The 14,262-nt window shown below is 36.2% G+C and overlaps 1 protein-coding gene across 1 annotated transcript in view; it reads right to left on the bottom strand.

The window, feature by feature from the left end:
* PRKDC (protein kinase, DNA-activated, catalytic subunit) overlaps positions 1-14,262 on the bottom strand; it is an 83,221-nt gene that overhangs the window by 58,424 nt on the left and 10,535 nt on the right. Inside the window, exons 13-28 of the mRNA XM_010167334.2 lie at positions 13,459-13,508; positions 12,719-12,856; positions 12,173-12,322; positions 11,600-11,715; positions 10,727-10,886; positions 9,705-9,791; positions 9,217-9,336; positions 8,676-8,835; positions 8,131-8,237; positions 7,039-7,129; positions 5,474-5,637; positions 4,654-4,806; positions 3,297-3,404; positions 2,257-2,483; positions 1,738-1,832; positions 655-754 (exon numbers count right to left, since the gene is read on the bottom strand). Of these exons, the coding sequence (XP_010165636.2) occupies positions 655-754; positions 1,738-1,832; positions 2,257-2,483; positions 3,297-3,404; positions 4,654-4,806; positions 5,474-5,637; positions 7,039-7,129; positions 8,131-8,237; positions 8,676-8,835; positions 9,217-9,336; positions 9,705-9,791; positions 10,727-10,886; positions 11,600-11,715; positions 12,173-12,322; positions 12,719-12,856; positions 13,459-13,508 (2,026 nt within the window). The remainder of the gene's footprint in view (positions 1-654; positions 755-1,737; positions 1,833-2,256; positions 2,484-3,296; positions 3,405-4,653; positions 4,807-5,473; positions 5,638-7,038; positions 7,130-8,130; positions 8,238-8,675; positions 8,836-9,216; positions 9,337-9,704; positions 9,792-10,726; positions 10,887-11,599; positions 11,716-12,172; positions 12,323-12,718; positions 12,857-13,458; positions 13,509-14,262) is intronic.

The raw sequence follows: 14,262 nt of genomic DNA, 5'->3' as shown, positions 1-14,262 counted from the left end.
ATAGTTTTTTCCCATCCCTAATTATCCAGTCTCCCTATTTACCAAATGCCACACCAGTGAGCTAACTCTCAGACTCCACTTGCCTGTTTCTTTAGGTTCATATGATAATTCAGGTAAAAAAGGACCTCAGGAGGTCTCTAGTCCAATCTCCTGCTCAAAGCAGGGTCAACTATGAGATCAGACCAGGTGACTCAGAGCTTCATCCAGCCTGATATCAAATCCATTATTGCTTCTTCCACCTTTTTCACTGCTCCTCTAACTGCTGATCATCCTATTGCAGCTTGTGCTACTTCTGCTAACATTTAACAGCGATAAGACAGACTTTGGAAGAGTTTCCTCCAACTGCTTTGTAGCACCAGTGCTAATGTTATTAGAAACACTGCTGTGAGGGAACATCGCTTTTCTTTTCTGCCTGTCCTTGCCAAACTTAAGCAAGCTCACTGTGCTGGAATAAAGAATGACCATCATGATCCTCTCTAGTATCACATCCAGCATTGCTGACCAGCACTTCAACAGACATACCAGGAGATGTGCATCAGCAACAGTCACAGGATGAATCCCTCGTTCAGAATCCCAAGTGTTTAATGGAACTACATATGTTGTTAATTAAAACGCAATATTAAAAAAGCAAAAAAAACCAGGCAAATTGCTGACCGTGGTACTCGTCGTTTTCCTTCCTTGTTCAGAGAAGGCGCTTTATGCTTGATTATGCGCTTCAGGTGATTAATAGTGTCACAACATTGTTGGGCAGTACCTGTCAGAAAGAGACAGAAAGACAACTGACACCCATAAATAAATGCCAGTAACTTGGTGAAGTGAATGGAGGTATTAGCACTATGGAATGGTGCCCGAGACTTAAACACAGGATAATGTGTGCACTCTCCACTACTTTGTACTCCACTACTCTCTGCTTCTACAGGAAATTTTTAAAGGCTGCAGAACAAGATCATAAAATAGCAGACAGGCCAACATGGCCTTAGCCAAACATGAGGCCTCTGCTACAAAACTGTGTATTCTACTCTCTGTGACCATGCTTAGGGAAACAGTAACATTTTCCCATATGAGTATTTCTTCTGGGACCACTTCTAAGATATCCTAGACTGTTTCTCTGAAAGAAATAAAGCTTTGTAAGATGAGTTTTTAGTTTTACATTCTAATTACTATTAATTTATGAAAGTCAGAGCACAACAACAACAACAAAAAAGACAGAAATGCAGGTTTACTGAAGAATTATTAGTACCGTGGAAGAGGTCACAGGTTCTTCACACAGCTGCATACTGTTGTAAAGAAGAATGACAATGCCACTGTGAAAGAGTATTATAACATAATATGTAGCAATGTCAATTTTTGGAGCATTTTGTTTGTTATAAAAGAGTAAACTTCAAGACTCCCATCTAACTACATTTTTACACTGTCTAACTGCAAAATCACAACTCGAATCAGAAGCACCACTAGCATTTTTAGCGTTACTATAAAACCATAAATCACTGTAAATATGAAAAGGTTCTTTGTCCTGGGCTCAAAATCTTGTACCTTTAGATGTTGCAAGGAGTTATTCAAAGAGTTCCTAACTAGATATCAAATAACCTCTTTACTACTAATGAAAAATAATCCTTCCTTTGTTGCAAAAGTAAGCACATTTACTTTTCCTACAGTTACAAGAGTTTTTCTTTTTTAATCCAAGATGCAAGAGGATGGCTTTTTTCTTCATTTCATAGTTAATTAATTATAGCTCACCTAATGATTTCTCATCTGTATGGGTTAAGGCCAGACTTTCCAGAAATACAACCAATGCTTCAAATACAAACTGCTCCACCAGTGAATTTTCTTCCCTTTAAAAATCAGGAATAAATTTTATGAGAAACACGAGTATAAAAAGCACTAATTGTGAACTCCTAATTAAAAAAAAAAATAAAATACGGTAGAGATAAATCGCACAAGATGTTTGCACAACAAATACATCTAAACCACTCTAAAAGAATAGCAAGGAAGATTCGCTAACCACCTTTAAAAGGTATAAATAACTTCCCATAAACTTGTGATAGAAATTTAAATTTATATGGTCCCCACTTGCAGAAAGCCCAAACTACAAAATCATAATTAAAAATAAGCTGAGTAACTCACCTGTACAGCTATCTCATACACATTAATAGAATGAGTGTCAGTGGATGAATATTTGAATTCTACACTTAATTCTTTTTACCTACTTGAACCTTTAGTCCAAGCTAGTTACTGTTTCAAGCTCTGTTTGCTCACCTAAATTCTCTGTAGATGCTGTTAAAAGCAAGTGCTGCACCCAGTCTCTTGAAAGCACTGGGATGAAGAGCAAGACTATACAACCGTTTAAAAAGAGACTTGGTGTTTGCTGGGCTTTTCTCCTGCTGTCTTGGTGTTGTCTGCTTAATAGACCATTTCAAAAATTCTTGTATGCACTGACCACAGAAGTCTCTCAAAGTGCTGTCAACTGGATCCACTATGCCACTCTGAAATTACACAAAATTATTTCATTGCAAGAATGAAAAAAACCCCACCACTGTCCCAGTGCAGTATTAGAGCAGCTTATTTATGCAGTATTATCGGTAAGTTTAAGAACTGTACACACAGTTTCCCAGAAATAACAGAACTTCAAAATTACTACTGCCCAAGGGAAAGGCAGCATTTCCAGTCCTCACAGCACTGGATTAGGCCTCAAAGATCCAGATTTCTATTCCTGTCTCAGATACCAGTCTAGGAATCTTGTCTAAGTCACTTCATTTTCTGATGGGCCAATTTTCTCTGCTTTAGAAGTGGCGCGACAATACTGACTTTAATTTACAAAAGTAAAATGCAAAACCTCCTGACCTACTTTGCCTCCAAAAACTTCAGCTCAGTGCAAAAGTCAGTTTTAAATTTAAAACTTTTGCACCCGCAAAAGCAAAGAAACTTACAGAAAAATTAAGCACACATCAAAAGCAATTTTAATTTAGGGGGGGTGAATGTATTTCAGTCGTTCCTTGTATACACTAACGATAAAAAGAGTGTTTCATTACTCCTATAAAGACTCTGAAGATGCTACAGCTGCATTTTGAGAATGCCAAAGAAATAGAGAAATCCATAATCAAAATCTCAGATAAGAAATACTAAATGCTCATTAAAAAAAAAAATTAAAATCAATAAACTGTTATCCTTCTTTCAGACAAATGAGGAGACATCATACCTGTTCATGTGTTCCTGCTTCTTTCAGTAGTAAAATGAGGCTAGTTAAAAATAAAGTCACATGGCACAGAAAAAAAAGAGAAGAAAGACTTATGACCTACCAAGATAGATTCAAGGAATGCCAATGTATATTGACTCTCAAATTTTTTGTTGTTGGTAAACCAGTGAATGAGTTGCATGACTAAAGGCTCATACAACTGTCTTGTTACCTGAAAAGAATAAAAGTCAACTGCATTTCTAGGATTAATATATTTCTATGCTATTTTGCTATTCAAAATATGTGAGAATAAAAAACAGTACTTCTTTGAAAAAGGGTTTATAAAATGAATAATCAGCTTCATATTACATTTCTGTATCAAGGATTAAAAAAAAAACCCCCAAAACCCCACCTGTTTAGCTGCTTTCTATTCAACTAGTCTCAAAAGATCTCCAAGCTTACCTTCAGTAAGACCCTCTGAGACAAAGAACATTGCATGCCACGGACTGATAGGCCAACATACAGCCAGGGAAATGAGGAAGTTTATTTTTAAGCTGTATTTTGATCTAAAATTTCCCTTAATCTTTACCATATACATTATTCTAACTTCCTGGATTTCAACAATTCGACCTGTAAATCAACCCAATTGAATACTGTCATACTGTAACATAAAGGGAAGAACCATTAAATATACTTATATATGCAAACATACAGGGTTATAATACAGTGTGTGTGCTTATATGCATTGGTTTGGACCAATCCAGACATTATTTACCTATGGTTTATGTTCAGCCATAAGCCAGCAAAAGGGGTTTCACGTAAATTAGTAACACAGCTTCCTGTGTATTTTAACAGAACACAAAATTCCTTTGGTCTAAAAATAGAACCTGGATGCTAGGGTCTACACAGCAGTTTGAAAAGGCACAAAACCTGTAATTTCAGTGGAGCTGAACCTATGTGTCTATTCTGTTTTGTGTAAAGGAGAAGAAATAGCAAGTACAGATGTTTGAATTAAATGTATCATCCTTAGGCAACTATAAATTCTCTCACAAATGCTTCTCTTGTGGATTGTAGCTTTGCACTCATTCAATATTGAAATAATCAACTTCACTTCAAATTAACTTATTACAGAAAAAGAAAAATATAAAAATTAAATACAGTGATAAAGAGCAGCTACTACCATTAACTCTTTGAATGATCCTTGAAACCTGAATCTTGAAACCCTCATTTATTTGTACCCTCCTCTGAATTACACTCCATTATTGAAGTCTTTGAAAAGGCTTCCACCTCGTCCCCGAAATCCTAAAAAAACTATCCCTAAAACAGAATTTCAGTTTCTAAAATACATTACTTTCGAGGGTGGGGGGGGTTCGGGAAGACATAACATGCCAGGTTAACTTGACTAAATAAAATTATAAATTAATTCCCACATTTAGAGGTATTTTAAAAGAGCTAAAATGCTTATAAATGAATCCATTTACCTGGTCTACATCACAAGCAAGACGAAGCAGTACCGGGAATATTCGTTTATGCAACTGATACATGGGTGGGGGACCCTGGCGTCTTTCTGGCATCTGAGATGCTTTCCCCAACATGTATGTGACTATGCCATGTAGTAGCTCACATGCTGCAACCTGAAATTTAAAAATCCTTTTGGTTATGCATCCATTACTTTCACAGAGAAGACAAAACTGTGGGCAGGAGAGAATGAGTCACAAGAAAGGGTGTACTTGAGAAATCACTCCAATCTATGCTAAGTCACCGTTCCAGGAATGGATCGTGTCCATGGAAATAATTTACGCACATTCTAACTGCCCTTTCTCCTAATGCTTTAAGTCTCTATCTCAGGCAGCCACTTTTCAGCTGGAGAAAATTCAACACTGGGTAAGTCACTCATCATCATGTTTTAAAGGATACCTCTGGGTTCTGGACTGTCTTTGGATATCAACATCCCAATCCCACAAAGCAGCAAAATATTTGCTTAAGTGCTCTGCTGGACTCGGCCCACAAGTTCATAAGCCAGGCACGAGGAGGCGGCCAAACAGCACTGAAGATCAACTAGGTTAAAATTTTAATTTTTACTTTAAGTCTGTATCTCAAAGCACTATGCCATCTGACAGAGCTTAAGACAACTTCTGCTCTTTAGTTTTTAAACACTCAGAATAATGTCATCACGAAAAAGCACCAAAGCAACACATTGCTATCTGTAAGTTAATTAAAACAGGTCCTCCTTAATAAGGAAGACATTATTTTATGCATTATCATCTAGCATAAAAAAAGATGCAGAAAAAACATCAATACTTTTGTTTGTCTGTCACTTGCAGAAAGAGCCAGTTCAGTCACACGAGGCAAGAATAAATCCAAGTAGATGACAGGCTTCATATCTGCAAATGGTACAGCAAAGCTCAGACGCATCTCAGTGTCCCAGGACACACATTTCCTCATCATCTCTTCTGCAGAGGTAGCTAATGCATTTGAAAAAGATCAAAACAAAATAAAAAAGCTTTATATAATATAAATAGAGTAAGTCTTTCTGTAGCTCAGTCAGAAAATCTGTAATCTCTCAGCTTCAGTTAGACTGCCATACAATGTTAAAGCTTTATAAATTACTAAGTCACAAGTACCAGAAGTATGTTAGGAGGCCGGTTTTATTTGCACATCCCAACAGATTTTTAGTGACCACATGGAAAAAATAATTGCAGCCAACATTTCAGGAGACAGTCGCAGCAACCTCCAGCTTCAATACAGGTTAAGTTTGGAGGCAATGATAAACACAGGAGACACTGACTCACGCTTGATTTAAAATACTTGTTCAAGATGTTCAATATACTACTTCTATGTTCTACCGTTATAAAAAAAATATATTGAAGATCAGACAAGAAGATCCAACAAACAGACTCTGCAGTTGCAAAGAAAATAACTACATTTATGGCTATGTTCTCCAAGGAAAACTGCCGTATTTACTCCCTCCTCTCCCTGTATTCCCATATTTGTTAATTTGGTTAACAAAGTCTGACCATACCTTGTATTTAAGTTCCAGGGAGTAATGCTACTCTCCCACAGTACTTCTGAATAAGCAAGAGAGAAGTACTTGGCAGAAAGAAAATAGACCATAAAGGCAGAAAAATCAAATGCAAGCTTGAAAAGAAAGGAACAAAACTTCTATACAACTACCTTAGTTTTTAGACTGACTAAATCTTTTGCTGAATTTATCCCTTAAATCTCATGGTCAGGTACTTACACTATATTTTTCAATTTTTGTTTTATTTAGATTTTATGATATTTAAGAATTAAACTATAAAGCTTGTTCATAGACTGAATAGAGAAGAGCAGAACAGGGTTTTGCTTTGTTTTTTTTTGAGTAGGCACTCAAATGGAGCTCTTCTACCTGGACACACTAAAGGCATGGTGCACCTTAAACTGACAAGTAAAGAAGTAAGCTTGCTGAGACTTACACAAGTCACAGGCTGCAGTTCTGAAAAACTGGATTAAGTGAGAATTGTAGTAAAAATGTTTCATAGAGAAAGAAAGTAAAAAAATGGGGCAAAGTTTTAAAATGGCTTTGAAGACAGGGGGTAAAGGGGGGAATAAATAAAACCATATACTCAGATGCATATACTTTTTGCCTTTAACTGAAGTTTTCTACACACTTTCTGCATTCTATAGGAAGTTTGTGAATACTTCACTCTCCTAAACTTCAGAACTGAATAAAAGCGATTTTTTTTAAACAAGAGCAACAAAAAATAGCTTTCCTTGAAAAGCTTATGCATTCTCATAAAGTGATGTTGAGACCTCACTGAAATCTATTTTCAAGAGAGACAGCAGAGGCATGTAGATATTTTTATTTACCCTGACAGGACACTCACCTGTAATTAAGTTGTGGTTGATCTGCCCTCCCAAAGATCCAAGAAGGTGTGCCACTCTAGCCCTTACTGCCTCCAGGGAGGAACTGTCATCCTAAATAATTCAATAGACTTATAATAGTGAAGGAAGAGTTAATTCTACATAAGAGTAGCCTGGTTTACACAGTAAATGAAATTTTATGGCTCTCATTAACATATAAATGAAGAAGGTAAAATGAAAAACCTGTGGGGAGAAGAACCACATCAAACAAGAGAACAGTTTTGGTTCAATAAGCAAAAGAGGGGAAGACTGGAAAGCATTTTCATCACATTTTGTGGGCTTTCAATTGCCATTTCTTAAGTAAAGGTTAAAATTTTATCATCACAGATAACACATACCTACAGAATGACATAATAGTCTAAAAAGTGGAAAGAAATCTCAAGTAAAAATTACTCGCTTCACTTGATTTCGTCCCAGAACTTAAGAGTTTAGATCCTGTATCTGTATGTAAGCAGCCAACTGATTTTCATAAGCAGCCTATATGGGATGCAAAATTTACTCATTTTGTTTAAAGACCACTAGGTTAGAGTTATAAATATACAGGAGTAACTATTAGTTTCACACCTAAAAAAGGTTGCTTCCAAGTTAGCTGTGCACTGGAATATACAAATAAAACTACACTTATTTTGAGCTACTTCAGAAGCCACTGGTCAAAATGGTATGTATGTTTGACTTCTAAGACTATGAACTTATCTACAAGATAATTAAAAAAACAAAGTTACACATTGACAAAATGGTATTCGCACGCTGCACCACTGCTAAGCTTTAGGAGGTAAATTTTTGTTTCCATAATATATCAGTCTAGCAGTGATGCTGACTCACAGGATTTCCTCAGTTCCCTTTCCCTGCTTCATTCCCATTCTCACCCTAGAACATGACATCTTTCCAGCTGTGCTCATGTAAAAGCTTTTTGAGCCACGCTGTGGAATAGGATTCATTGAACTGATCGAAGGTAGAAATAACCCTCAGAAAAAAAGTATGCCTGTAAGAAAGGAAGAGAAACAGTGGGAAGTGATTAATTCACATTTAACTCTATAAAGAAACAGTGTTCTTACCAATGAAAAAGTCTTTGCTTTTCTTAAACGCTGTATCACAACTTTATTAAATCCCTTCTGGGCCGCTCGAGAAAGTTTCCTTACTTCCCAGTTATTCTGGGATTCAACTGATGAACAAAAAAATCAGCGTATCAGTACTAGTTTATTGTACCATGACCTCATGCACCTACTTATAGCTTCTTTAAAAAACCCACTCTAGTTTTGCTTGTTTTTATTTTTGTGTCAATTATTCTTTCATTTAAAACAAAATCTTTATTAAGGAAAATAAATCTGTTAGTGAAAACTAAGCTGATTTAAGGACACAAAGGACAAATCACAGAGAAGTGGCACATAAAATGGCTACAATTAATGTTTGTTTGGCAGTAGCAAATAAATCCTACTTTAAGGAAAAGGTAAATTTTGGGATGTAAGAGAAGTTATATTGTTCCAATCACAGGAAGTGCACAATCTAGACATAAAGTATGTCACATCCGTGTCTTCAGGCGTAACTATGAAAAAATGATTTTCCTCTCCCTCAAGACTATCAATTTCTTGCCTGTATGTACCTGTAGACGTAGAGTTTTTCAAATAACCATCAAGAAGAGGTAGAACATCCTTGTAGTAAGGTTGCATTATATGTCTGGGGATGTGAGCTGACCAGTCTTCCAAAGCATCCAGTCCCAGATCAGCCATTGGGGTACAGCTAAGGCCCAGCTTAAAAGCATTCTACATGTCAAATGTAAAACTATTAGTCTTTCATTTTTATTTACTACTATTATTTAAAGGTTAAAAAATTATATATTTGAAAACATTTAGCATACAATACATTTTCCTTCTTAAAAACTTTTGTCTGCTTAACATCTCACCCAAGATCAGCACAGCAGAAATATATTATATTGCAACACAGGTACTAACAGATTCAGCTTAGCGCAAAAGCAAATTCTGACACTTACTTGTTTATCCAAAAAGTCAAGTCATTTGTATTCTATCTCACTGAAGACAGTACAAAGCTTAACAGTTATCTTACTTGCTCAACAGTGTACTAACTTTGCTCCAGAACTTTTGTATGGTTTTTAGCAAAAAAAAAAGTACATCACTTTGACCCACCTGCAGTGCAGGAATATACGCTTTGATATCAAGCATGATGATGTCATGTGGTAAAGAGAGCAAAAAATTCAGACAGGATGCCAACAACTCATCCTTATACTGTTTTGTTTTTGCTGCAACCTAAAATTCAGATCAAGAACAATCATAAACCTTTTAAGATCTTGATTTAGCTACATCAATATCCATGTGAAATAAACAACTCAAAACCAGTACTGGAATCTCATTGACTTGCAGAGAGTTACCAGAGAATATTTACTATACGATTATACAGCTATTTCTCAATTGTACATGAATACGTGATCAATATACCTCTTATGACATTAAGTAAAAAACAGACAGAAAAAGATTTTAAACTTCTACTATGTCACATAATTCAAAGAGCTGGAATACTTCTATCATATATGTAAGATTTCTCAGAAGACATAATTTTGATTGAGTCATGTATGTTTATATTCAGACTAAGAAAGCTAGCCAGCAAAATCACTTACCTCTTTTCCAAACTTTACAAACAGTGCAAAGCAAGACCTCTTTTCTGGGTCTTCAGGACATTTTCTGAGACTCCTTGGACTGACACCCTACCAAACAGACACCACAAGTATTAAAAAACGTAGTACACAGTACAAATATGAAACACAAGTTTAACTCAGAATACATATATCACTGTCCAATATGAAACTGGCATCAGTGAAAACTTGAAATGTACATTTGTTCTCCCAAAGCTTAGAAACGAACATTACTATGGTGCACTGAGGGTCAACTTTTTGGAATACACTTAATACTACCCAAATAAACAAGATACATAGGACTGAAAAATAACTTTTCTATGGCTTAACTTTCTCCTTGTCCACCCACCTAACATCAAATAAAAGAAGAAAACCATCTGTAACAGTGGATGTCCAAGTGGTAGGAATTCTGGTGGAATAAGAAAAGGGCAATTTGCAATAGCACCTACAGTACAAGCGTCTACACCAATGAGTTCCTAAATGTGCTTCACTTGGTGCCCTCACCAGCGGTGGCAGAGACCATTTCTGGGCTCTGTGGTAGGCTACACACATAATTGGATGAAGCACCATCACTTTACAATAGCTTCCATACTGCAAATGGTACATCCACCAACGGAGCATTTGTCCTGTGGAAATCAGTGAGTGAAATACAAGTATAACCCAGAAGTTGAGCAATTAACTCATACATCTCTCCTGTTCTGTTGTTCCTGATATCCAAGCTATCTTCTGTGTTGCCTACACTGTAAGGGTATTTCTCGTGCCCCTGTTCATTCAGCTCAGGATTTCAGAAAGAGCATTACACATGGATGCAGTCTCTTCAGAAACTGTGATTCTAGTCTAAATTTTGACTTTCTATGTGCTTGTAACTATGGGGGCATAGGACGCTGTAAACAACTGGGTAAAAGTTTCAATTAACTGTTTTCCATAGCACATAGAAGACTAAATATAAAGAACTGTACCACCATTAATACAACATGTTATCCCTCTGTTGGGAAAAGAGATCTCACCTCAAAGTACTTTATTTTCTTGGCAATTTTCATTGTAACAGAAAGCAGCTTGTAGAATCCACTAATAAGAGGTAGTCTTGTTGAATGTGTTATAAGCTCATAACCAAAGGAATATACCCAAGGGTTGAAGTATTCAACATGCTTCTCTGGAAGTATCTCTCTAAAACAGATGCACAGAAAATACGCAGGGGGAAAAAAAACCAAAACACAAACCTGAATAAAATATTTGTTTCATTTTTTTCAAACTTTCAAGTCAGTACAAGAAAAAGAAGTATTGCTATAACAGAGCAGCTCCAAAGATAGTGAGGAAATAATTACATGCTGCCTTCTGAGGCAAGCATAGGAAGGTTTTTATTTTGCTTTACAGTGCAGAGCCATTTCTTCCTCATTATATCTCGTTACTGAATTTATACAAACATATATACTCACACATCAAATTTCATTACTGAGACTGCAGTATTGCCAGGGGAAATCCCTGGACCTCCACAGGCAAACAATGCTGTACCTTTCACTTGATGCTCCACACTACATTATGAAGACTGCATTTCTCGTCTCTGAAGTATTTAGTACATATGGTCAGCATAACACTAAAAGTTACAACATATACTGAAAGACAATTACACCCAAAAAATGAAAGTGAGTGACTTGTCTCCTGTACTCTTTAAAAAATAAAAAAAGAGCTGATGAGCTATCATGTTTTTACCTATGACCTAGATGTCTGAAACACATTTACTGTCTCCCCACTAATCATCTTGTGCATTTTGAAATACGGTATATTGTCCTAAGTCAAAAGCAGACATCTTAAATAAACTTCACTTTACATTTCTTCCAACCACTCTATAATTTCCAAACTACACAAAAACATACTAATACCTGCAGAATTCCACTAGATTTATAAAGGCAATAAAGTCTGTTGGCTTCGTTGGCTGCAGGTTTGAAGCAGGGTCAGAAGAAGGCCCAACCAAAGCACTGTCCATTTCATTTTCATCCTGAAAATAAATATTGAAGCAAGAACACTGGATCTGTGACAAAAGCACTTACAGAAAGCACAACTTTTTCCCAGATAAACAGACTGTCTTTTCCTCTTTTTCTAGCTGCTACTAGCTAGTCTGACACAGACAAATGACTAATAATTTACACATCAATAATTCAAAGAAATAATATGGGATGCTTGCTTATAAAGAAAAAGTGAGCAGAAAAATGAAAACCACTAGATGCCAAAGTAGGCATCATAGGTTCTGTGAACTTTTGTCCGATTCAGATGTTCCTATCTCCTAACACTGCAGTGCAATATCCAGAAATACAAAGCAAAACATTTTGACTGGTATGAACATTACTTCAAAGACACTACGAAGAGGTATATAAGCACAATGAAAACAAAACAGGGAATGTTATTTTGGTTCCCTTACAACAGCAGAAATTAGTGGACAAGTCATGAGGTCTCACCTGTTCATTAACATCCAGTTTCTGAACAGTCAGGTCCAACTTCTCAATAATCTTCAAAATAGATTTTATAAGTTCATCATATAGCAAGCGATTCAGGGACTGCAGTGGTGAATTTTCAGCAAGGAAGTTTTCATCTTCAAAACCACATTCCTTTGTAGGAGGAAAAAAGTTCACATTTGTCCTGGTTTTTGCTAGGATAGGGTTAATTTTCTTTGGGGGGGGGGGCCAGGAAGGGAGCGGTGCTGCAAGTGGCTGTCTTGTTTGGCTGCCTGCTAAGTTAAACTATCACAACATTTCAAAACACCAGAGAATTATTTCTTGAATTTACTAACCAAGATTTGCATGATTCAGAGAACTTGTCTTTAGAGAGCTATGGAAGCCTAAATTCACCCCTGTTTAATTTAGTCATCAGCCACTAAAAACAACTAAATCCAGGAAACAGCTCTTCTACAGCATGACATTTAGAAAAAGTCTAGGGTTAGAAAAGCAGCAATAAGATTCAGGATTACTTTGGCTTTTCTATTTCCATGTTAACTATGCTTTTACCTTCATTGTGTCACAGCTCAATAGACTTCTAAAGAGGTATAGATAGTCTTTGTATGTTGGTACTTTCCATCTCCCTGTTCCAACCTCTCCAGCTTCACGGGATTCTTCTGAACCAGAAGTTTCTTTTCCAAAAAAATCCTGAAAGAACATAGTATTTTTCAGAAACACTGCATATGTAACTATCCAACTCAAGTCAAAACATGATGTAAAATAACTTCTGCAGGTAGAAACATGAAACATTTAGCTTTCTGACTTAACCAGTCTGAAAAGAGCACAGAACAAACAGCTACCTTCAAAAATCTCTAAAGCTCTTCTCCTTTGACTGGTCAGTTATTTGAGAAACTCTATAGTTACCCTGCTGCACAGGACTAAAAAGCTTTAAAATCCTCCCTTAACACAAACATTCTGTAAAACTTTTAAAGTGTCCAAAATTTGTTAACCTGGAAAAAAGACGGATGACTTTAATTACAGCCTACTTTGTAACAGACAACCTGAGCAAACAAGAACTGCAGAGAACAAAAGTCCATTTCCTGTGATCTTTTCCATTCAGTACAAGACACATGCCCTTATTATGCTGAGTAGATGTAGGGACCAGAGAACAACTGGCCCACAATTCAAAATGGACAGTACTATTGTTGCTTCTTTCAGCCTGCCCCTGTTTATTGGGCTAGATCTTCAAGAACTGGAATGCATACTCTAGGAATCTAGATGAAACAAATATCTTTAAACAGTTATCTTACCTTTGAAAACGTGATTGGCTTGGAGAAGATTCTGATTAATCCCTGATGCACTGAAACCAAAACCAAACTGCCTGAATAAACTTAAAAAGGCATAGCATCCATATCAATCACTATGTTAGCAATGAATTAAATCAGTCTTCTATTTTCTAGATTCTGTCAGGATGAGGAAGAGGTAAAATTACACAGATTTTTCTTAAAGGACAAATATAGCCAAAACCAGAGCCATAACTCTAGGAATTTTCACAAGAAACCAATTTTGAACTTGCTTCTTACTACTTTTTCTCAATACCGCTTTGACTTTTTCCTGGGTCTGAATGCAGTGATGACCAAGGCATTGCCTATAGTGCCCATACTTAAAAAGGCAACAACTTCCAATGACTTTCACAGGCAAGAATTTAGGATCTCCATTTTGGCATGGTGCTTTGGGTACATACCACATCCCAAATCAAAATCATGGAAAACAAGCAAAATGCCACAGCAATAGAGAAAAGCCACTGGAAATAACTGAAAAAAAATTAAAATAATTTCTGAAAATCATTACGTTGAAACATCAGTATGCTGGAGACTACTAGAACTGTCAGCTACGGACACTGATACATTCATTATTACATTTGCAAGACTTTATCTGACTAACCACACATTTGGAATTTTCATTTTTACTACATACAAGTTCCACAACATAAAAAGATTGCATTTTTAATAGAGATGACATTCACCCTACTTTCTGTGATATTTTGTAGGTGAAACTGAAAGAACATTGAACAAATTTTTGTATATTTTTCTTTGAAATCCCTTTCTCCCCCT

The sequence above is a fragment of the Antrostomus carolinensis genome, unplaced genomic scaffold (assembly GCF_000700745.2).
Source record: "Antrostomus carolinensis isolate BGI_N321 unplaced genomic scaffold, ASM70074v2 scaffold27574, whole genome shotgun sequence".
NCBI classification, from domain to species: domain Eukaryota; kingdom Metazoa; phylum Chordata; class Aves; order Caprimulgiformes; family Caprimulgidae; genus Antrostomus; species Antrostomus carolinensis.
This window is presented reverse-complemented; position numbering and strand designations above follow the sequence as displayed.